This window comes from Pteronotus mesoamericanus, unplaced genomic scaffold, assembly GCF_021234165.1.
Source record: "Pteronotus mesoamericanus isolate MK-2021 breed Mesoamerican mustached bat unplaced genomic scaffold, CSHL_Meso_final scaffold_36, whole genome shotgun sequence".
Lineage (NCBI taxonomy): Eukaryota > Metazoa > Chordata > Mammalia > Chiroptera > Mormoopidae > Pteronotus > Pteronotus mesoamericanus.
Genome location: NW_026555313.1, coordinates 7,124,229 through 7,149,836, shown reverse-complemented (window position 1 = coordinate 7,149,836; position 25,608 = coordinate 7,124,229). Strand labels below are relative to the sequence as shown.

At 35.3% G+C, this 25,608-nt stretch overlaps 1 protein-coding gene across 1 annotated transcript; it reads right to left on the bottom strand.

Annotated features, from left to right (window-relative positions):
- Positions 1–1,362: 1,362 nt before the first annotated feature.
- BIRC3 (baculoviral IAP repeat containing 3) lies at positions 1,363–18,376 on the bottom strand. The gene is made up of 9 exons (XM_054592252.1): positions 18,242–18,376; positions 11,552–14,698; positions 11,345–11,444; positions 9,237–9,315; positions 7,985–8,033; positions 5,968–6,210; positions 2,515–2,769; positions 2,127–2,168; positions 1,363–2,011 (listed from the first exon to the last, which is right to left on the bottom strand). The coding sequence occupies exons 2-9, from the start codon at positions 12,399–12,401 to the stop codon at positions 1,818–1,820; spliced, it is 1,812 nt and encodes a 603-aa protein (XP_054448227.1). The 5' UTR covers positions 12,402–14,698; positions 18,242–18,376; the 3' UTR covers positions 1,363–1,817.
- Between the last annotated feature and the right edge of the window lie 7,232 nt (positions 18,377–25,608).

The window sequence follows — 25,608 nt, the reverse complement described above, 5'->3', positions numbered from 1 at the left end:
AAAGGAGGTGAACATGCTTGAGTCACATTGCCTGTGGCCACAAAGGAACTTAACAGCTATTATCAAGTAATATAAGGAAATGAATAAAAAGACTGGGTGGAAGTTATAATGAGCATGACCAAAGTATGAAATTAAGCCTGCTGCAAAGTTCTGAATTATAACACTTACTACATAGTGTATATTGAGGGTTAAATTATCTACTCAGTTCTGGGAACTGAAGGCCAGGTTGGAGGGGGAGTGAAGTTGGAGAGAATCCAATGAATTAATGTACATCAAGCACCCTAAAACAGTAGCTGACCTATCAACAAATAGAGCTATCATTATCTACACTGACTTATTTTTTCCAAAACAAAATTTCAATTTAATTAGTACTTAGAGAAATAACAAAACATTTGAAAAGCATGTTTGCTATAAATTACTAAAATGAGAAATGAACAAAAGTTTTACAATAAAGATAGAAAAGTTCAGACATTGTGTGTAGTATGCAATAAAAATAGATGTTGCAAAAAATGCATGCTCTATCTGAATATTTATCCTATAGCTGAATTACAAATTACCTAAGCAATATTATAATTAATTCAGCCTAGTACCCGAGAAGGACCATGTGGTGACCATGTGGCTAACCAACTGAGCCTTTTAACATAGAGGCAAAATCAGTGACATCCCAAAGAAGTAGTCTCTCAATGTCAGAATGAGGAGGTGGATTCTCTCCCCCTTACTTGAGTCCTAATCTTTCTCTATAAAACCCCAGCAAACATCTAGAACTGGTTTAAATAATTGGCCTATGCGTGTCCCCGAAGTATTTCCCATTATACTGTTACTTCTGGTTTTAAAGCCCTATATAACTCTATAGGAGACAAGGATAGAGAATTATGAATTGGATGTGGTACCAAAAAGTATTGCAAAGGGGGAAATTTTGCTGCACTCACAGTACAGAACAAATTTATTTACCAGAGAGAGCTGTTGGTCCCAAGGGCTGCTACCCAGTGTACTTCCTGAGTCCCAGAATTAATACCAAAGGGCTGAGAAATAAAACTAGGGACTTTCCTCAATGGATAGGGTTGGCATGAGACTTTCCCAATGAATCAGTAGACAAATGAAGAAACAAACACTGAGAAACAAACACTCGTTTGATTTCATCTCAGATGGCCCATTGAATCCCCACAGATTAAAGCCAGGTATGGCCGGCCCTTGTACTCTACAAGGGTAAGTGATGAAGCATCTTGAAGAAAGGGATCTAAACTGTAGTACAGTCTTGAAGAGGTCTTAAGTTGGTAAGGAAGGAGGAGTCTGGGAGTGACTAAATGATCCAATGTCATAGAAATAAAAATATTAAGAACAAGAGTAATTCTGATTGCTTTATTAAAATGTTCCTCACAGAATTCTTTACAAAAACACTGTTTGCATAGAGTCATTCAACAAATATCAGGACCTTCTATGTATAGGACGCTGATCAAAAAAGGCAGAGGACCCGTGTTCTTGGTTCTTAATACAACTCCCAAATATTTAAAATTCTGAAAGATTAATTTAAAAATCTTAAATTTTACTTCACTTACAACTTCAATAGTGCTGAAATTTTGATTTAGTATTGTACTTGTAGTGCTGTCCCTATTTTTTTGTTCACAAGAACAAAAGCTTATTCTCTTGCTATGTGAAATATGTTCATATGTTTTAGCTATATATTAATATAAATATATGTGTGTAAACCAAAATTTTCTGAGTTCTAAGTAGATTTTAAAAGTTATGGAAACCAAATTAATATAAAAGTTAAAATTACAATACACTTAATCCACTAATTCTAAAATTTTGGATCATCTTTATGAAAGAAATGTACGAACTGTACCCTTGATTGTACCTCTACAAATAGGACATTTTCTTAGAGAAGGAGCACAGTCTTTGCATACGGCTAGATGGCCACAAGGAATAAACACTATGGACACTTCTTTGTCCATACACACTTTACATGTTCTTTCTTCTTGCAGTCTCCTCAATTGTTCTTCCACTGGTAAATCTAAGAAGAGAAACAAATTTTTAGTAAAAGGCAATTTGCTGCTTCTCCCCCAATGAAAAGCCAAGAAAATAAAAATAATGTTTTCTACTCATTTAAATCATTAATACTATTTTACCTGAAACGTTTTCTGTGGGAATATACTTTATGTCCTGTTGCACTAAGAGAGAAAAAGAAACAACATTACTATGACAAAAAGGTTAATATTTAGTCACAGAGTATAATTTAAAAAAATTTTGTTATTCTATTACAATTGTCCCAATTTTTCCCCTTTGCACTCCTCCACCCAACCCACCCTATGCAGGGTATATTTTTAAACCAACGGTTTAGACTCTGGCCAAATACTATAAATAACTGTCATAATGCCAAGGCAATGAAAGTCTTTGGTGCAATTAATAGTTTACAAATTAGATTGGATTGGATTTTTTCAATAATCACAAATTATTAACAACAGTATGTTTTTAATTGACCTAGAAAGTTCTCAGAACTAATTTTCCAGCACTCACCAAATAAACGCTTGTATAATGTGGGGTCAATTTCTTGTAGAGAGTTTCTGAATATGGTGGCTGCAAAATTTCCTTTTACTATAATAGTATCAATCAGTTCTCTGGCTTGCAAATATGTCTGTGTTTTCTGTCTAATAACATCATGTTCTTGTTTATTAATTACTTTGGCAATTAGTAGACTATCCAAGATTGGAAGCACACAAGTCAAATGCTGAAAAAGTGCCATTCTGTTTTTCCGGATACGTGATAGGTCATCTTTATAAAAAAGAAAGCAAACACAAACATGTTCAATCTCTGCTCACAAACTTTCTTCCAAACCTACACATATAACTGAATGAAAAACAACCATAATTCATAATAATGCATTAAAGTTGATTGCTAGGTTTGGGGGTACCTGATCCCCTGTGCCTAATAATAATGCTCCTTATAATAAGGACTAATACTGAGCATTGTGGTAAGCCCTGCATGTGTATTTACTCATCTCAGCTTCACAACAGCCCTGTAAGGTAGATGCAAGTATCTTAATTTAACAGAGGAGGAAACAGGGTGGCAAGCAAATTACCAGAGGACACAAAACGTCAAACCAAGGCAGCTTGGCATCATAATTTGTGCTCTTAACTATTTGGCAATACTTCTAAGCCTTTAACCAAATAAAATTTAGAACCTAATAAAATTAAAATTTCAATTCAATCTGGTCAAACTGAGAAAAAGTAAAATAAGTAAAATTAAAGTGATAAAACGTTTTTTCTTAAATTTTCATTTATCCATAAAATTCCTTTAAAATTCCATTTTAAGATGAAATTTTAATTATTACTATTTACCCAAATTAGACATGATATTACCATTACCTGACTATTTTGCAGCAAAAAGAGAAAGACACTAACAGCATTTTGAAAACTAAATCCTACTTGTCAATGACACATTCCTGTCCTTTAGGAACATTTTATTCTCTTTCAAGACCTAGAGTTTTGTATCTATTGGTAAAATGTTTCCTATTTTGAAACACTGAAACTTTATTATCTCTTTGGAAAATTACTTATGACTCTAATAATTAATTAGTTATATAGTTTTACAATGATCCATAAAGCTATTTGGATCAAATAACTAATGAAAGAAATTGGGTTGTCTAATGAAGAATTATTTGGGAGAGATAATTGTTAGATTTTTAGAAACACTGACTTTGGCAAGTAACAGGACACAGAAATAGAACCATTTAATAAAGAATAAAATATAGGGCTTAGTCAAAAAGATTAGAGACATACATTTTAAAGACAGTTGAAACTCTGAGCATAACTGAGAAAAGGACCGGGACCCAGAAAAGTGTTTGGCACAAGATCATTGCTCAATAACTGTATGTTGAACAAATGAACAACCAAGCCTTAGTAATTTAAAGAACAGTGGGAACAAAGAGGTGATAATCAGAGCTGGAGAATAATTAGAACTTAATTTATTCTGTTAAATTATGTATTAGAGAAAACAGTGATATATTAAAAAATTAAAATATAATTTACAGCTGATGTTGAAGTATATTAGTTTTTCAATCTAAGAGTAATTTTTCTAATTATATTTTACTTAACCTAATTAATAAGTTCTCTGAAATTTTTAAGATTTCTAAAATTGGATTGCTAGTGGCTGTGGAAAAAAGTCTCATTTCCAAGTCATAGAATGTATTCTGGCTTATAAGAGGTAAAAATACCTTTGAAGCATATTATTCTTTTATTCTGGGAAAATATCCTTAATTGCTTCTTTATTTACACACCTGTCAAGAAATTACTCACCCACTGTTCTTGGGAAAATATAAAATAATCAGTAAATGGAAGTATTTTCATTTACTCATTCAAAAAAATATTTCTTGAGCTAGGTAGTATGGATATTATGCTGAGCTGAGAAGCTAAGGGATCTTTTTGACAATGCAAACTATTGTATATTGTTGACTTGGGGTTATATCTGGGGACTTTGTTGACTTTCTTGGGAGGAAATATAAATATTTTATAGCTCGTTGGCTTTAGACTCCATGGGGCCTATAAACAATTGTGGAGATGGGTGTTCTCTTCTTTGAGCAATTGCTCACTGACGACCAATGGCCAGGACTGGAACACTGCAAGGACTCGCAGCCTGATCTTTACTTCACAGTGAAAAAGAGAACTTGAGTAAGGTGGGCAAAGATGAACTTGGGTGATTTTGCTGCTGAATTGGGGGTATGTAGGGCTGAATAATTCACACTTTGGCAAATATATAATATTGTATTACTATATGTATTATATATGCATTACTATAGTAATATATGTATATTACTATATGATACTGTAAAGACAGATACATTTGCCTGGGTTGGCGAGAAGACAAAGCTACTTTTGTGGGCAGGGCAGGTTTATTCAGGAATGGAGTGGACAATCTCACTGCAATCATCCTAGGAAGAAAGAGATCCCAGATGGCTTTGGACAAGTATAAGGGATAACTTCTTTTCTCCTTCTGGGCGTAGTGGACATTTGGGGACCTGAGCTTTGATAAAGGAAAACATGCTTCGGACTTTCCTAGTCATTTGTGTAAACTGGCCAGAGCTGTGCAGAGATGAACCAGAAGCTAGGAAGAGAGATTCATGAGGATGGGCTTACAGGCACCAAGAGAAGCCACATATAGTCACAGTTGTCAACCATTTGTTGTCAACTGAGCACAGTTGCCATTTGTGCTCAAGTGCCCTTCTGTTATTCCTAAATCTCCACAAGAGCTTGTTAAAAATTGCAGTCTGTTTTTAGCTGTGTTGAAAGGACTCTCAGGTCTGGTCCATGCTTGGGAAAGACTGGCAAACCTTCTCTCTGTCTAGGCCACAGTGATGAGAGCAATCAGAGCAACCAGATGCAATGGGACATGCTCTGAGGAAGAGAGTTTTTGTGAAATGCACTATAGTAAAGGCAAAAGAGTAGCAACAAAGCTAGTATGCAAGGACATGGGTAGTTGTCTTGAGAGAATGTGTAACAGCATCTCCTAGGACTCCCCTATATACTAGAGGGACACTAGGAAGGGAAACTTAGCTCTTGGGTGGGCAGGTGAGAGACTCAATCATAATTTGTATACTAATTTATAGCTACAGGTTAAGATATGCTGTTAGGCTAATAATAAAATTAATAATTGTCCCTGATTCCACCCTAATTTACAGCAAATGGGAGTGAGCAACTAGCCTGGGGTCACAAATATGCCATGAATAATTACATATACAGTCAATTACCCAGAGTAAAATAAATTAAGAAAAAGCAGGAAAAATGCTTTCATTCAATATATACATTTTCAATTTACTAAGCAATTCAAATATACTTTAATGTGAAGTTTTTCAGAATTCAAATTCAGAATACTGAACATAAGAAAAATCTGATTAAATTGACTATTTTCAGTAACTTAAATACAATGACTTCAAATTCTTATAGAAATAGAAGCTGTACTAATAAATATGTGTACCTGATTCTTCTTCCTCAGTTGCTCTTTCTTTCTCTTCTTCCCTTATTTCATCTTCAGCATTAAGTAAATCTAATACAAGATCACTGACGACTTTATAATTCTCTCCAGTTGTTAGGATTTTACTCTGAACTGTCTGTTTAACCAGCCTTCTACTGAAGCCCATTTCCAAAGCAGCTTTAACGACAGGTGTATTCATCATGATTGCATCTTCTGAATGGTTTTCTCCAGGTCCATAATGAATAACTACATGGAATAAAGAATTTAACATATATTGTGATAATCTGAATATTTTTAAAATTGAAAGTTATTACAATATCAAAAGTATAAAGCCCCCAAAATATATGGGCACTATTTTGTATTAATTTTGTTAAATTTAAAATAATGAGCCTGGCCAGTGTGGCTCAATTGGTTGGGCACAGTCCTGCAAACCAAAAGGTCGCCAGTTTAATTCCCAGTCAGGGCACATGCCTGGGTTGCACATTTGGTCCCCAGTGAGGGTGCTCTCTCACATTGATGTTTCTCTCCCTCTCTATATCCCTCCCTTCCCCTCTCTCTAAAATCAAAAATAAAGATAAAATTCATTGAAAATAATGATATACATGTTGAGTTACTAGAATAAGAATATAGAATATTGTATTCAGATACGACATATGCATTATCTAGCATAACTATGAGTGGGAGAAAGAAATGGAATGTCAGCGAGAACTCCCAACAGAATAAGGTTCTTTTTTTCCCATGTTGAATGAAAAAATGAGCTTTCTAAATCAAATGTTTCACATATTTTAAAAGAGACCATTGTCCTCATTCACCTTCATTACTGCAATGGCCTCTGTCAGTATTATGCCCATCTAGTTCATTCTCAACTTTGCAACTGTTGACTTTTTAAAAACCCAGATCTGACTGTGTCACACTCTTAAATTCGATCAACAATTCCATTGTTCTTAGGATAACATTCAATTGTGGCTTGTAAGATCTCACACCTTATCTAGACCCGGTTTACATCTTCATCCTCATCTCTCACCACTTGTTCATTCCCACTTTGCACTCTAGCCCAGAAGTCACAAATTCTGCCTGCAGTTCTGACTACTTTTATTGCCAACCTGATTCATTCATTTACCTGTCTGCAAATCCTACATCTGGCCATAAAGAATTCTGTTCAACCCTTCAATGTGCTTGTTCTCTTTTGTCATTTAAGTCTTTCATGGGCTATTCTTTCTGCCTTTTCCTCCCTTTGTCTTCTGGTTAACTGCTACTACTCTTCCCTTTGATTCTGTGATAAGGCAAATACCTCCTCTAATCTGAAGCTTTTTCTGATCTTCATCTTCTGAGTCTAGGTTAAATGTCTCTTATTCACTCTCATAGCACTTAGCTTTCCCACTATATCCCTCTCTCCTGTCTTTGCATTTGTCTGTATCCCTTCACCAGTTAGGTCATGAGAACAGGACTTATGTTTTTCCTGTTCTGTTTTATATCCTCAGAATAGCAGATACACAATAAGTATTTATTGAATTGACTGCATACTCGATAATAGAGTTGAAGAGCTTGTTCAAATATTGGCTCTGTCACCTTTTAGGTTTAAGGTGATGGACAGATCACTTAACCTCTCTGAGCCTTAGGGTCACTATTGCAAAATGGAAATAATATCTGTGCCCTTTCCATTTCACAGAAAGGATATGTGAGCAATCGAAAGTCATAGTGCGTCTATTTCGGTCTGAGAACAAGAGTTAGACTGGATGTATATAGTTCTCAAAACAACAGATGCTCAAGCACCACCTTTCGATACTATGATTCAGTTAAGGAAGTTTGAAGTGGAGACTAGAAATCTGTAATATTTTTTAAAGTTCCTTAGGCAACTATGGTATACCCTAAAGTTTGAGAAATACCCACTTACTATATTTGAAAAAGCACTTTAAATTATAAATCAAGACAAAGGTACATTATAACTCTTATCAAATTTCAATCTTAACAGTACCAAGTGGTTCTATTTAAATGTTACAACTGTTATCATTATACATACTTGGTGACTCTGCATTTTCATCTTCTGGATTGTCTGAAGTAGATAACAGCTACAGGGGGAAATAAGGTATAAAAATTAAAACAGAAATCTTATCCTGTCCATTGCAAATAAAAAAAAGAATCAGGAGACCTATTTATTCAACTTACTGTAAACTGACTTGTTTATTGACAATATAATTTTTCATGTCAAAAGCACTATTTTATTTACATGTAGCAGTAATTTCCTAAGCCATAAACTAATAGAGCTTCTTCGTGTATGTGTATATTAACAAATAAATTCTATTTTCATTAAGGCAGGATAAGGGCTAGACCTTTTCAGTGATCTTTGACACAATCATTTTTAGCCTTTCATCCCAAAGATCTTACATTTCCTGGGTCATCCTTTGGGATATGCTGGACCTTTAAAGTTCCATTTACTATGGCTAGAAAGTGTTTGATGCCCAAACACTATAGAAATTCTTATTTGCTTTTCCAGGAAGATTAGAAAGAGCAATACAATTCTTTCTCAAATCTTTTTAAGAAGAATTTGTATAGTAAACCATTATAATTCTACTATCCCATCTAATTTTTTCTCAAATGATTTTACTGCAACTTTATTAGAAAAATATTTAAAGAGAAATATAACTTAAATATTATTTTTCAGGAGGTTTTTAATTCTGGATCTGTTTTTATCCTAAGAATAATACCTCCTAAAATTTACTTTAATGAAATGAGGAAAGAATAAGGAAGCTGAACACATTTTCTAATACATAGCTATTCACAAGTCTGACATTTCCCAGATAACACACATCCCTTGTCAAATTTAAGTGTAGAGTCTAAATCATGCTTATTATAAAAAAGAAAACTTTTTTTTTAATTTAAAAAAAGATATCAAAATAAAAATCAGTTCCAGTAACAAGGAAAATGGGGACAGACTCATAGATGGAGAGCAGGATGACAGCTAGCGAGGCGGGGGCGCGTGATGGGGTGGAGGGATTGAGCGAAAAGTTGAAAGGACTTGCGGACGTGGACAGCAGTGTGGTGGTTGCTGGGGGAGAGAGGTATAAGGGGACTGAATGGTAATGGAAAAAATACAATACAGATTAAATCAAAATAAAAATACAAAAATAAAAATAAAATTTAAAAAAACATTAACAAAGAAAATGTATTTTTAAAGCAACTCTTGCCTTTGCAGTAAAATACTACTCTCTGTAATTATTAGAAAATAATTTATCTGTTGTTAACCAGAGATTTAAAAAGAAGAAAGTCTCTACCTGTTCAAGCAGATAAGGGTAACTGGCTTGAATTCGACTGATGAACTCTTGTCCTTTAACTCGTATCAAGTACTCACAGCTAAAATGTAAACAAAATTAAGTTTGGGGAGTTAATTTAATCTGGCCATTTGTAGACTGGTCATATTTTTGAATAACATAAATATACATATAACCACTTGATTATTCATTTAGCATAGGGGAAGTGGTAAGAGATACCAAAGTCAAAGGCAAAGATGATGTAAGCAAGAGGAAGGCTCTAACAGTAATCTGCCAAGGCTGAAGAGGATATGAGTCACACACTGTCAGTCTATGGTAGATGAGTTAGGCTGCCTCCACTCAGAGTTCCTAGCTGCTCTCTTCAACTATTCCAACATTCCTAAAAACACCCTGAACATTAAGAACAAAGAGACAGGTAGAAAGTTATCTCATAATTGATATTGTTGATAAAAAGCTTTGTATGTTTAACAGATGAAAATATACCAAGAGGGACAAAAGAAGGAATAAGCAAACTGGACACATTTTCTAATAAGTAGATATTCACAAGTTTGACATTTTCTAGATAATATACATTCAGTGTCAAATTTAAGTACTGAATGAGTTCATGATAATAGCAAAGTAAATTGACCATTCTTTTTATCTATTCATAAAATTACCAGAATGGAAAGTTAACAGCACTTTTTAAAACACCTATGTAAAGTGTTCTTTATAATCTTCACAATTTTTAAAATCTCAAATATTTGAGGAGTACAAAGCTGATATAAATGAAGATGAAGTATTATATTTAAAAATATATGTAAGGAAAAGAAGTTAGGATACTAAGGTTAGTAATCAAATAAAAATACTACAACTTTTGACCATGAAAAACATAATTATAGGCCACCTGATTTCGACTGAAAAAACGGGGGGGCTCTAAACAAGTATGGAATAATCACAAGTGTACGACATGACAATAAGATGCTGTGTAGTAATCAAAACAGATGACATGGGTCTCTATTTACCCTAATCACCAATTTAATATTGCAACCTGCCTGGTGCTTCTGATCTCCCTTACCCTGCTCTCTTTTTTTCTTTTATCCACAGTACTTATTATCTTCCAACATGCTACATAACCTACTTTTCAAGCTTATATTGTCTGCCCTCTCCTGCTGTAAAATCAACTTATGAAACCAGAAGTCTTGTTTTTGTTCCACTGAGCATTTTAAGAACCTGGAACAATGCCTGGCAATAGGTGATCAATTATTTCTTTAAAGTATATTTTATTGATTATGCTATTACAGCTGTCCTAATTTTTCCCCTTTATCTCCCTCCACCTAATTCTCCCTTTCCCGCCAGCATTCCCCCCCTTAGTTCATGTCCATTGGTTAAACCATGTAAGTTCTCTGGCTTCTCCATTTCCTGTATGTTCTTAACATTCCCCTGTCTATTCTGTACCTACACAATTATACATTTTCCCCATTCTCCCCCATTCATTTTCCCCATTCTCCCCCTTCTCCTCCCAGCTGATAACCCTCCAAATGATCTCCATATCTAAGGTTCTATTCATGTTCTAGTTGTTTGCTTAGTTTACTTGTTTTTTATATTCAGGTGTTGATAGCTGTGTCAATTAATATTATTGAATGTTAAATGAATAGAAATATATGCAGACATAATGTTAACTGAAAATAAGCTTCAAAGCAGTATATACAATATCTAATTCCTCTAGTAAAATTATATACATTTATATATGTACATATGCATAAAGAGATTCTGGAGGGATGTTCACTAAAACAGTAACTAGTCACCTTTAGTTTGTGAATTCTGGACATTTTACATTTTTTTGTCTCTGTACGTGTCTACAACATGTGATTTGGTTTTTTAATGAACATATAATATGTTAAAATATATATTAATTACACCAAAAATCCTAAACCTATTTCTTCTTTGTCTTAAATATTCATCAAAACATTTTAAGTAATTATTTTTCTAAGTAATCCATCCATCTATCCTAAATTTATTCACAAATGTATTTTTGAAACAAAGAAGAAAGTAACAGCTGATAATAAGGTACACATATATAAGCCATCTCATGATAATCAACCCATTTGCAAAGAGAATATCAAAACAATTACCTTGGAAACCACTTGGCATGTTCCACCCATGGGTCATCTCCAGGTTCCCAACACCTCAGTCCACCATCACAGCAAAAGCATTTGACATCATCATTGTAACCTAAAATTAATTTTGGACCAAAACTAATAAATACATATAACTGGCCCACTAAAATGCATAAAGCATGTTGAATTTTTAAATTATTATTATCAGATTAAGCTTCTTACCCATATAATAAAAACCAGCACTTGCAAGCTCCTCAGGATGGACTGGAACACTAGGGGGCCAGTTACAGAATGTTCTGTACCGGGCAGCCTGCGTCTGCATGCTCAGATTGGAAACACTGTATCTTGAAGTGTCTTGAGGCTGACTTTCTAGAAATGGGCATTTGGGGAAATGTCTCAGGTGTTCTAACATAGCATCATCATTTGGTTCCCAATTGCTCAATTTTCCACCACAGGCAAAGCAAGCCACTCTGTCTCCGGGTCCTATGTAGTAAAAACCTGCTTTTGCCAGATCTGTTGGCGACAGAAAGGTCAATGGCCACATCTGGAAAGTAAGTAATCTGGAGTTTTCAGTATTCATTAGACAATGGTTGGAACTTCTCAAGGCAGAAATATCTTGATTTGCTTCGGAGTTTACAGGACTTGAGGGGAAGCTTGAATAAGAGCCACTGAAGTAACCAATGTTTTCTGAACTTGGAAGTAATGAATGTGTGGAAGTTGTTATTGAAAATGGCAAATTAAGCTGGGAGGTGGCTCCCGAAATGTTACCTGAATTTAGTTTCTGAACAAAGGTACAGCTAGGATACAACTTTTTATGCTTTTCAATAGGATTGTCTCCTTGTTTCCAGTTATCCAGCATCAGGCCACAACAGAAGCATTTGACCTTGTCGTTCACACCAGTGTAATAAAAACCAGCTCGAGCAAGACTCCTTTCTGAGACAGGAACGCCGGTGGGGAAAGTCGAATACGTAGACATTCGAAACAGTTCACATGAAAAGTCATATTTCAATTCAAACATGTTGGCGTTTTTCATCAAATTGGATAAGAACTTGCTGTCTTCTACTATATTCATAAGGAAATGGATGGGGAGAAAAGGGACTAGCCTTTCTCTAGGGAGGTAGTTTTGTGCATGACTTTTGATTTTTGTTAGTTTTAGTACTAGGTTGAACACCTAGAATGGGAAATCTTCTGTTCTTTTTTCTCCTGTCTTCAGGGTTTCAGCACAGCGAGATTAAAATCCTATACTGATACATCTTAAGGGACAATTACAAGTTAAGAGCACCTTTGTATGATCATACAATGCAAATGTGATGCTAAACAGTACCTGGTGATGAAATTAAAACCCTTCATAAAAGTGTAGAGTGCTTTAGGTCATCACGATGCCACTTAGTGTCAGGTATTCCACAGGTAGGTCAACTTCGCCGCTAGCACGCATCAGTGACATTCAGCCAGCCTAAAGATAAAATGTCTGACTCAGCTAGCTTGCTTTCATGGTGGAAAGTTATGCTCTATAAGTACTCTATAGAAAAAAATATTCAAACTATGTTTATTTTGCTTTATTTAAATTGTGAAATTTGGTAGCTAGGGGAAAAAAGCATTAAGAGGAAAGGAATGCATTACCATATTTCACTGATTATAAAATGTATGTTTTAATATATCTGGTATTGAAGGGCATCTTACAATAAGTGCTGTATCATATTTAATTAGCAGCATTTTCACTCCTCAGAGGTATATAGAATAATGATATACCTTATAACTGATGACATCTTACATTCAATGAAATACAGAATATGCCAAATCTTGCTCAAATTAAGTATTTTTTCTTCCTTCAATCACTTTTATAGGGAGAACAAATCAATCTAAAATTTTCTTCCAGATAGAGTTTAAGTAGTAACAGAATTGACTGATATATCTTAAGGCCTGTTTTAAGATTTATTAAATAAGAATTATTTCACATAGATAGGAACCTAGTTGCTTCATAATAATGATACCATTAAATCTTAGCAAATTAGATGTTCTATTTTAAATAAATTATCAGAGATGAATATATTTGCTCAACAGGTCTTTTAAATTTGCCTTCATGCTGTTGAGAGCCAGTATCAAATCTTCTACTCAGATAGTGGATTTATTTTTAAAACTGTCAAAAGTCAAGAATGCTGAGTCTATAGGCTAAGTTGGATAAGCAAATGGTACAAATATGGCTTTGGTCAGAAATTTTTTCCCAGGTGGCATACTTTGAACTGGAATTTATCAAGACAAAAAACAATAAATTTATTTTGTCACAATCTATTCCTTTTGAACAGAGACCTCCTAAAAACTTAGACTAACTCAATTATGACTAGCTTGTAGGTAATAGGATCTGAAACAATAGTATCAGCAATGATCAATAAACAAGTCATTTTGGTTTTTCCAGCAGTGATTTGCAAACGTGGTTTCCTGGTCCTGCAGATGTTGGGATTTTTCTACCTTCCTTCCTTTCTTTTCTTTGGGGGGGATGCTGGGATTTTCTACTAAAGATTTTAATGTTTTATTTCCACTTGGCAATAGAAACATATCTCAAAGGTGAGTTATGTCTAACTTCAGCTTTCCTTCCACTGGTCAAAAATTTTACACATTGTTATAAAAAGCTTTCTGGTGTTTATTATTATCATCTCTGTGTAAATTTTCATTCTGAATAAGTTTGTTCCTTCACCAAAATATAACCGTCTAGCCATCATTTTTATTCTTACTATTCTCAGAGATAATAGCCCATTTGAACAAACTAAATTTTAGACTTTTAAAATACCGATAGTCTTATCATGGTTAGATAATTTCTTCACCAATCATCAAATTCATCTTTCCTACTTTCTTTAAATTTGTTGTACCTATTAAAAAGTTTTGTTCTTGACATTTTTTTGTCATTGTAGGAGCCAGAGTTCTCATTTGCATAGTCCTCTAATTTACCAGGAGGTTGAATATCAACTTTTTGGTTTAGATAACTGTCTTTCATTTTTAAATCTTTAACAAACACAGGTACTTTTTTCTTTTCTACACAGCAGCCAGCGGTAGACTGCCTCGCCAATTTTGAAGAGTGCTAAAACAATGTGTCCCAAGTACAATCCCTTCTCCACAGCCAAATTCAAAATCAAACTCAATATTACTTTATAGTTATACCTCATATAATTAGATCATATTTTTTAAATTATAACATTCTTTGGATGCTACAAACTCTAGTTAACTACTTAATTTGTTTATTCATGCACAAAACTACCTCCCAGAGATTAGACTACGTCCCTTAAGAGTTTTAGGCCTCCATTCTGAGCTGTTCTGATTTATAGAAAAAAAGGGGAAAATTTTATAAGTAGAAGAGTTCACCTCCTTTGAAAAAACCTGTTTAAAAAAAAAGAGAGAGAAATTTTAAAAGTCAAATAACTCATAGAAGTAACACAATGATTTTTTTAAAAAGCATTTTCTCCAAAATAGAGCACTAGTACTTGTCGACCGTGCCCTGCAGGCAAGGCGCTGCCCCAGGTGTGGCGGGGGCCCAGCAATCCCGGACAAAACCAGGGCGCTCGGACGGGGAGCCAGCAGAGGTACTGGGTCTGGCTTTCACAGAACTGAACTATATTTTAGTAAGTTTTTTAACTTATTTATTTTGAAATTAATTTATACTTAGAGAAACCTTACAAAAATAACAGTTATTTTTGTAGCATGTAGGAATATTCTTCTTTTCCACAAGGAAAAATGGTGCTCTCTTCTTTTCTCTAAACATGTGTTCCTCTTTGACTACCTTTCCTTTTTGTTACTTTTGATAGATACAGGCATTAGAACAGTTAGACTTTCCTCATAATTCTACTGGAAGAAAACCAATAGTGACAGCTCAACATCTGTGTACACAACATCTCCAAAGTTAACATCTTCCATAACCACAGTATAATTAATAGGAACCAGGAAATTAACATTGATACAATGTTGCTTAATAATCTGCATGCTTTATATGAACTTCACAAGTTTTCCAAATAAGTACACTTTTGTACCACAGTATTTTTAGAAGTTTTAGTTAATTAAAAAGTAAGGGATTTCCTGTAACATTCTAAATTCTAGCTATTCTCTTGAAAAACCTGACCCATGGACAAAGCCAAAGTGGGGAAGGATTGAGGGTGGGAGGCTGGGGAAAGTGGTGGCGGGAAAATGGAGACAAATGTATTCAAACAATTAATAAAAAGAAAAGCAATCAGTCCACATGGGGCCTATATTCCTGCATAGGCACACGAGCCAGCTCTGAGCAGCAACTGTACCTTTTAGGGAGACACGTCCTTTCCAGTGTGGCACTGTACTTTGACTCCCTGACATGGAGACTCACTGTCAATTGTTATTTGTCACTGAGCTGTCACTATTGGTTTTCTTACAGTAGAACTATGAGGAAAATCTAACTGTTCTAATGCCTGTATCTATCAAAAGTAATAAAAAGGAAAGGTAGACAAAAAGGAACACGTTTAGAGAAAAAAAGAGAGCACCATTTTTCCTTGTGGAAAAGAAGAATATTCCTACATGCTACATACGTAAATAAAGTGTGTTTTTGTTTAAAAGAGACACCCACAGTTCTGCTCATTTATACCACCTGCCTGGCCCCTATGCATTTAAGATTGCAAACCTCTTCCACAAACTTTTCCCTAAAGAAGCTTTGGTGTGGAAACAAGGCATATGTTTGTGGATATTTAGGCAATGGTTCTAAAATAAGTATACAGAAATATGCCAAGATGCCAACCCTGGATCAATGCGAACTGTCTTAATCATTTCTGATATCTAGGCTTCCAACAGCTGCTGGAGAAGATCTGGGACCTTGCAGACTGGGGCATGCACGACTTCAGGCAGCACCTTGGCTGGCCCTTCCTCATCCCTAACAATTCTACTTAACCTTCGTCAGCTTCCTATCCCACTGCTCTATGCAACTCTTCTAAACCTTCAATTCCTTCCTCAAATTTCTCCTCCACTGCTCCCCATCTTGCTTTCAGTAGATGGCTTTGCCTTCTGTTCCTCAAAGAAATGAGACATTACCAAGCAGAAATCCTTTAACATCCTCAGATCCATGCCTTTTGCTCACAACTTACTTGCTACCTCAGATAACAACCCTTGCCCCTTTACAGGTCCCATCCTCTCCCACTGCCTCAGAAATCGTGCTCTTTACCACATCCCCCTCATTTGTTCGACTCTCTCTCTTCTTTTCCTTCAACACAACAAACATACTTAAGTCTGTCCTAGCTCTCAAATAAAAACACACCAAAAAAAAAAATCCTCTTTGAACCCCACTTTCCAAACTAGCAACTATCCTGTATCTCATTTTCTTTTCACAGCCAAGCAAATTGAACAGGTTCCTATGGTTAAGGTCTCCCACTACAATTGGCCTTAGCCAGCACCACTTAAAACTAATCTCAATAATAATAAAACCAATAGCTTCTTTGTCAAAACCAATGGAAATTTTTGTCTGATACTGGGACCCATTTCCTCTTAAAAATATTCTACCCTCTTGGATTTCTGATACCATTCTATTGGAATTCCTCTTTCCTTGCGGTTCCTTCACAGTTTGGCTCAAGTCCCCCCAACATCTTCTATTCTTATTCCTATGATTTCCAGGGGGCAACCTCCCTGAGCCCAGGACTGTTGGGTGTCTCTAGCTTCTTGGTCAGGTAGCATATCGTCTTTGACAGTAGAGGATGTTTGTCTTTTTTTTTCTGCCTTCCCCTAGACTGTGAGCTCCTTCAGATAACAACTATGTTTCAACAATGTACCAGCCCTTCCAAACACAATATCCAGCTGGCCTGATATTATAATGAAGACACTCAGACATTTTGTTGAAGATAAATGTTAGCAAACTTGACTGAGTCCCCCATGACCACAATACCCTAATTTGCATGGTATTAAGGAAATAAATTTTATATTTATGACCACAAGGTCTGAATAGTGACCGTTCAATATCAGGCTTTGGAGTCAGACATCTTGGGCTTCCAGTGCCATTCAGTATTCCCCAACCAGGGTGTGTAACCTTGGGCAAGTGAATTTCCCTGAGCCTGAGTTACCTCATAGTTAATAGAGCTAATTATAGTAATTGCTTCTTAAGGTTGTGAGAACACAACCTTAAAATCTTCGGAGGGGGTGCTAGCATATACTAGGTATTAGCAACACTTAATGTTAGCAATAAAGGCAAACTAAGTTAATATTATTGTTAGTTACTTTAACATCAGACAAATGCCTCCAGCCCTTTACTAATTAAATTAAGAATACTGAAGAATTCCGATTCCGATCATCAGCAAAACTATAAAAAAAAAAACCCCAACTATCTTTGTGCTGCCACTTAGGAATATTCCTACATTTATTCATTCAATATTTTACTGAGCTTTTACAATGCAAAGCTTTGCTTTAGGCTCAGCTCTGAAGCTTATTTGGCATCCTCAAAGACCTGGTGATATCTCTTGGCAAGCAAATCAAAACAAATATCAAAGCTTCCCCAGTCCACTGGCTCATCCAAAAAGTAAAATAGAACTGAACATCCAGCAGGAAGGCGGAACGAAGCGAGTGTCTGCAAAGGCAGCGCGGGGCTGCCTGCACCGCAAGCTCCCTGGACTCCTGCGGCCCGCGCCCAGCGCCTCCCGGAGGGTTGACTGCACAGCGGAAAGACGGCGCAGGCTTGCAGAGGACCCAGTCTTTCTCCAATCCCTGGTGTGCTCGAGAGCCGACCTGGAGCCGGCCTCTAGGCTCTACAGCGGTGTTTACGACCGGGCCATCCCCCTCCCCCGACCCTCGTTCGCCGCCGCTGGCCCCGCGCGCTTCTAGGCCCCCCAGCCGAAGCCTCGGGTCCGCCCGGGCTGGAGGCTGGGGAGGAGTACACGCGTCCGCGCATGAGCACTCAGCCTCACAGCCGCCCTCGTCACCCACCTGCTGCCCTGCGGCTAACGTGCGCTAGCAAGACCTGCCTGCCAAGTCTTCTCGATGACAACCGTCGCCCCGGCTTCTTCCGGCTGTTCGTAAGGGCTAGAGGTCCACACTGCCTGTTAATATTTCACCTCCGCTCTCCCCACCCCCACCTACACACAAGACACACCCGTGCCCTAAACTCCTCCCAGTGGTTGGTGCTTTCCTCTTAGGACTTAGGGGAACTCCAGCGGTAATAACCACAAACACTTCCCCTTAATCACTCACTTGGGGATTTCCATGACCCTAAAAGCGCGATTATTTCTAAACCTCGGGGTATCCGCGAGACATTTACTGAAAGGATAAGCTCTGTTTCATTGTTCGTGGGTCAGAGGAAATAGTGATAACCTATGCAGAGAAGACGATCATGGGTCATCTTGACTGGAAATGGTCCATCTCCCTTATCTGCATTTTTTTAAAAAACCCATGAAACTTGGCGAAACGTTTCTGATCATTTTTACTTTTTGGTCTAATTGAGAAAGTAAGGCATGAATGAAAATGCAGAGGCATGCAAAAAAATCACATGATTGTCCTTTTCAGTTTATTTTTAGTGTTTTAAAGATTGAGATCACCTTGTTAGTTTCCTACACTAAAACTTTTTTGTTGGTTGGTTATTTTTATAACTGGGGTAGAGTTGGCTATTAAAAAATTTCACCTTTGGTTTCAACAGGAAGATCTCTAAATTACCGTGATATTTTCATGGAAACTTGAAGTCTGAGTCTCATTGCATTGCCTATTTTCCTCAACGTTCCTTATGTAAGCAATTTTCTTTAAGGACGGTGCCTGCCAGGGTAAGAGATGAATTGGAAGAACTCACTTGATTTTCCTATCTCCCAGTAGATCAAAGATAATCGGGAACCAAAAGCAGAACCCATAATATTATTCATGAATTCATCAGAAAGGATGCCCATTTCGTTCAGTACAGCTAGGATAAGCTCCAGTTAGAGTTTTAGTGGGAATTTTATTAAAAAAGATTATCGTGTAGAGATTTCAATCCACTTTTGAGCCTGCTTAGTGAAAACTTTATAAGCCATTTTCAACTTGCCTTTGAGATGATCGAAAACATTTTGTGGTCCTTATACACTTTTGATCATGTACTCACCAAAAGTATTTTGAAAAACTATATTCCCCTACACATTTTTACCTTGACATTAAAACATAAAAGTTGTGATAATTGCAAAGGAACAACAAAATGTAAACATAGATATTTTAGAATAAAACTTGTCCAGCTCTCTTTTAAATGTATTCAGTGGACTGCAAATACCATAGCCACCTGATATCCACCATCATCCATTCAATAATTAATATATCTAATAATTGAAAATTTTATATTATTTACCTTTGGCACTTGAACATTGTACTTTACTTCTCCCACAGAATTTCAATATATATAGTCAGACATCTTCATGATCACTCTGGCACATATTTCTGAAACTATGTATAAATTAAAATTTAATATTTTTCCTGTGACCTAAGCCTCTAAGTATTAAAGAAAACTATCACCTTGGTTGCATTATCATTTATATTACTTTTGATACTTATTACACAATTGGTCAAAACAATATCATTATAAATGTTGATAATTCCTAAAGATAAGTAAAATTCTTTTACAAATGCACTCTTAATGGGGTTGCAGGTTATATTTTAACAATTTATTCAAGTGTGTGTTCACAAATAGTACCTATTACTGAAATATGATAGGGTTCACATAGATTCAGTTCCTTTTTCTCATTTCTAAAGATTCGAAGTATTGAAATTTTTTTTTTCACATAAGTAAGTAGATAGGCCCAGAAGATGTTGTTATATCAATCTTCTCACAATTTTTTGAACATTTGATTTATGGCCCAAAAGTCATTTACTGATCTTTAATCCAAATATGTAATTAATTATTAGTAGACAGCTCAATTTAGTTTAAATCCGTGACTTGGAAACAACAGACTTTTGCTCTCCATGTCAGGTTTTCAGAGTTAGCAAATTAAAATACAAGGCACTTAGTTAAATTTAAACTTGAGAGAATCAACAAATCATGTAACTCATTATTCATTGATTCTCTGAAATTCAAATTTAACTGGGTGTTCTATGTTTTACCTGGCAACTCTATATCCAGATGTTAGAGTCATTCATTTTCCCAACACTAACAATGAGTATTTCTAATTGTCCAAGAAAATTTTATACCCATTTTAAAACCAAGAATGGGAGAGGTGAGCCAGTAATTTTTTTTTTAAGAGAAAATCATTGTGAAAACATTGGTAAGAAGACAGAAGAAACCTGGCAACCATAGCTCTTGTTTTCAGGCAGATCAATTTTAGGAAAAATTATATGTGGAAAACTGGCCTATGCAAATATTACATTAGATTGTTAATTATCTGAAGCCTTTTTGAATTGCCACTTACACATTGTTAAATCTTTATAAAGAGTTTGTACCCAAAAGAACACTTATCCCAATTTAAAGACAATGGCCTAAGAAATCCTGAACTGAGATTCCCAAGCTCTTCCAATTAATAATGACTGTTGTGATGAGACCTTTCAGGACCTGGAGTGGATCAATGTGTCTCCTTTGCAACATTTTACACAACTCTAATTGCTGATTTTTTAAAAAGTACAATAATTGTTTACCTGTAACCATTCTAAGTTGTATATAAGCAAGGGCTGTATATATTTTGTTCACAGCATTATACTAGTACTATCAGGGCAAATAGTAGGTGCTCAATAAATCATCGTTGATTTACAAAGATGGAGTCAATCTATCCACTTAGGATTACTTTATTCTAAAACTGTACCCAAATGTTTAATAGTGTGACATTTCCCCCTCTAATCCTTTGAATATTCCTAAATATATTTTCTCTCCAATTACTCCTTTAGAGACAGAAATAGGAAGGAAATACTTGAGAAAAGTGACAAAGTATACACATAGTACCACTACTACCTCTAGTTCTCCAGTTTCCTTCTACTGTCAATGTGTAAGTAAGGTATAAGTGTGTGAGAGGGTTTTTCACTCCATTCCCGGTTTGGAATTTTGGTAACTCTTAGCAGCGGTATGTTGTCAATATCCTATTATTAAATAATCGACTTTAAAGTATTTTTCCCTTTGAGGGTAATCATGCTAAAAACTTCTTTCTCTGGAAGAAATTTCAAATAAAAGTAATGTGGTAACAACTGCCAACCTAATGCTATTGCACTGTAACTTTCAAAATTTTTAATTAAAAAAATACATAAAGATTCTTCTCAGGAATCTAGAAATGAAAGTAAAAGTAAAATCTAACAAAGGGAACATGCCATTCTGATTCCAAAGTAAAATGAGAGCAAATGCCAGGAATTTCTTTGTCTGTTGGCAACTTTCTATCTTGCAAATAAAATACAGCCACATCAGCCTTGAACAAGTGCTGGTGAAGATATTTACAAATAAATATTTTTCATGTAGGCAGTTTTCAATTAATGAAGTTTACCCTTGTAAATTGTGGCTTAAGTTTTAAAAATTTTTTTAGTTACTAATTTTAAAGAGAGAAGAACAGAGAGAGAGAGAAAGAGAGAGAGAGATTTATTGTTTCACTTATTTATGCATTCATTCATTGGTTGATTCTTGCATGTGCCCTGACCAGGGATCCAACCCGCAAATTTGGCGTGTTGGAATGACACTTTAAGCAGCTGAGCTACCTGGCCAGGGCAATGGTGGCTTACTTTTCATTTTTGTCCGATGGTTCTTCAGTAACATATAATTTAGATAACTCTAACAACATGATTTAGGTAGTCTAAAGTGTACACAATTTAATTGAACAGCTCCTGGATTTTAACAAGTATGTATACTTGGGTGACCATTAACCAGACTAGGATCAAGAAAATTCTCCATCACCCAAGAATATTCTTTTATGCCTTTTTCCAGTCAATACCTATCAAATCTACCATCCTCTTACCTCAACCATGATTCTGATTTTTATCACCATAGATTTGTCTGTTCTTGAACTTCATATAACTTGAATCATCTGGTGTGTACTCATAAAGGCTTCTTTCTAACATGTTTTTATTCTCATCCCATTGTAGCGAAGTAGTAGTTTGTTCTTCGAATCGCCATGTAGTATTCCACTGGATGAATACACCGTAATTTGTTTATGCATTCTCCTGCTGATGGATAATTGGGTTTCCTGGTTTGATCCTTTATGAACAGTAAAGCTTTAAACATTTCAGTTCAAGTCTGTTAGTGAATCTATGAATTCATTTCTGTTGCGTTCAAACACCTGGACATGTATTTGCCATTGAATATGTGTATATTTACTTTTATTAGAAAGTGCCAAAAACTTTTACAAAGTATTTACACCATTTTACACTCCCAGCAGCAATATATAACAATTTTGGTTTCTCAACATTCTTACTAAGACTTAGTATTGTCAACTGCTTAAGTTTGAGCTCTTCTTTTGTGTTTGTAATGATATCTCATTTTGCTTTTAATTTTTATTTCTGTATAAAAATTAATGATGTTTAATATATTTTTATTAATATATTTTTGTTTAGCTTTTTGATGATTTATATATCACTTTTTGTGAAGTGTTTGCTCAAATCTTTCATCCATTTATAAACTGAATTGGTTGACTTTTTATCATTGATTTAAGGGAGTTCTTTATATTCTGGATGAGTCCTCTGATATGTGACTTATGAATATCTTCTTCAAATTGGTGGCTTGACTTTGCCTTTGTGAACAGTTTGTTTTAATGAATAGAATATTTTAATTCTGATGAAGTCTAATTTAACAATTTTTTTATCTATAGTGCATTGTATATGCCATTTAAGAAATATTTACCTATTTAAACATCCTAGTTTCTTCTATTTTTTTTAAAGCTTTGTGACATTAGCTTTTACACTTAAGATGATGATTTATCTCAAATTAATTTTTCCAGAGGATATGAATTGAGGGCCAAGGTTTATTTTTTCTCAAAGTATTATTCCATCACAATTTATTGAAAAGACCTAATTCCCCATTGAATTGCTTTAGCGTCTTTGTCAAAAAATCAGTTGAACTTATATTTGAGAGTTTCTTTCTGGACTTTATTCCATTTTATGAATCTATTTGTCTACCCTTATGCCAATGCTACAATGTATTGATCACTGTATCTTTATAGTAAACATTGATATTAGATAGCATATCCTTTAACTTTGTTGTTCTTCAGAATTGTCTTGGCCATTACAAGACCTTTAAATTTTCATATAACTTTTAGAACTTTTTTTTAATATCTTTTTTGCTGGGAATTTGGTTAGCATTATGTTCAATCTATAGATCAATTTGAAAAGTATTGATATTTTATTGTTTTGAGTCTTCTATCCCATGAGTATGATATATCCCTCTATTTATTGGCTTTCCCTAATTTCTTTCAGTACAAAAATCTCATTTTTTGTTAAATTTATTCCTAAGTATTTCAGATTTTTGGTGCCATTGTAAATACTAATTTTAATTTAAATTTTCAATTGTTAATAGTATTTTTAAATTGCACACTCAGTCATTTGTTTTCAATATGTGGAAATAAAATTGATTTTAGTATAAGTAGTTTTTATCCTGCTACCTTGCTAAATTCACTTATTGTAGTCACTTAGACTCTTCTGGATTTCCTGTAGCAAACCATCATGTCATCTACAATGAAATATAATAAATATATTAAAAATATATTTATTATATATTAAAAATATATTAAAAATATAATAAAAAATTATATTTCTTCCTTTCTGATTTTTATTTCTTTTATTTTTTTTCCTGCTTTGTTGTACAAGTCAGTTCAATGGTGAATAGACTTGATTAGAATCAACCTCCTCACCTTATTCTTGATCTTAGGGAAAAATTAATGTTAACTATAGATTTCACATAAATACTCTTCATCAGATTGAGAGAGTCTCTTTCTATTTCAACTTTACTAAGAGGTTTTTTAAATTATTATTATAAATTATAAAAATATTATAAATTGTATTTACAGAGATGACCATGGAGTTTTCTTTTCCATTCTGTAATATGGAGAATTACATTAATTTATGAGCATTAAACCCACCTTGCATTTCTCAATAAACTACACTTGGTCATGAGGTAATATTCTTATTATATACAGGGTCTGGCAGAAGTAATGCCTGCTTGAGTGTGGTTGATAGAGTAATAATATGGGTGTAATAATTTATAGTTTTAATTTGAACATTTCACCTAAAATGTCATATGGTGTGCTTGAGTGTGTTATTGTTATGTTACAGAATTACATGCTTATGATTTTGTAATAAAAGATTTCATAATAAAAAAGGGGCGTTATTTGTGCTGGACCCATATTGCTGGATTTAATTTTGTTTAGAATTTTTGAGTTGAGGGTGGAAAAGGAGAGCAATAAGAGTCCATCCCATTCAACTTATGGGCCCACCCAAGCAAACCTCCCACCCTGGTAACAGTGGCTTTTCCAGTCAAGGGCTGGGCAAGGCACAGGCTTCAGATCTTCCTAAATCTGCTCAAACAAGCAATACCTGAGCCCAATCCCTCTACCTTTTGCTGAGTGTTCCTAAACCTGGCACTAGCAGCAGCCACCTGTAGATCACTTTATAGTTTACACCAAGGGGCCCCAGAGAGAACACAGGTGGAGGCTGACCTTGGCCTGTACCACCCAGGAAACCCCAAAGCCTGCACACCCAGTAGGCAGTTACACACCATGTTGAAGCACCACCCAACCACCTCCACAAGCCATGAAGGGAGGTGGTGCCTGGCCATGAATCACAACCAGTCCTACCAGCTGTCTGGACTGGATAAATCCCTCCCATTGACCTGCTGACAACAATCAAGACCCATGTACAAGAGGAGGGAGTAGTCAGCCCACACAGGGGGCTCATCTTGAGTACACAGCTTGGGAGATAGGAGAGGCTTTGCTACTGAACCCTACAGGACACCTGCTATGTTAGGCCACACTACCAAGACACAGAGTCAAAGCAGCTCTACCTAAAACAGAAACAAACACAGAGAGGCTACCAAAGGAGACAAATAAATGTGGCAGAAATGAAAGAACAGATCAAAACTCCAGAAAAAGAGCTAAACAAAATAGAGATAAGCAATCTATCAGATGTAGTGTTCAAACCACTGTTTGTAAGGATGCTCAAGGAACTCAGTGGGTAGTTCAACAGCATGAAAAAGACTCAGGCAGAAATGAAGGATACACTAATTGAAATAAAGAACAATTTACAGGGAATCAACAGTAGAGTATATGAAACCAAGAATCAAAACAATGATTTGGAACATAAGGAAGAAAAACACATTTAATCATTACAGCAAGAAGAAAAAAGAATCCAAAAAACCATGGATAGTGTAAGCAGCCTCAGACAACTTC

Bases quoted from the DNA above. Each gene is read 5' to 3' on its own strand.
- BIRC3 (XM_054592252.1), bottom strand. From the start codon at position 12,401: ATGAATATAGTAGAAGACAGCAAGTTCTTATCCAATTTGATGAAAAAC. The intron at 11,445-11,551 runs GTAAGAAGCTTA...AATTAATTTTAG, and splicing joins TGCTGGTTTTTATTATATGG to GTTACAATGATGATGTCAAA. The intron at 8,034-9,236 runs GTAGAGACTTTC...TTCCCCCTGTAG, and splicing joins ACCCTTATCTGCTTGAACAG to CTGTTATCTACTTCAGACAA.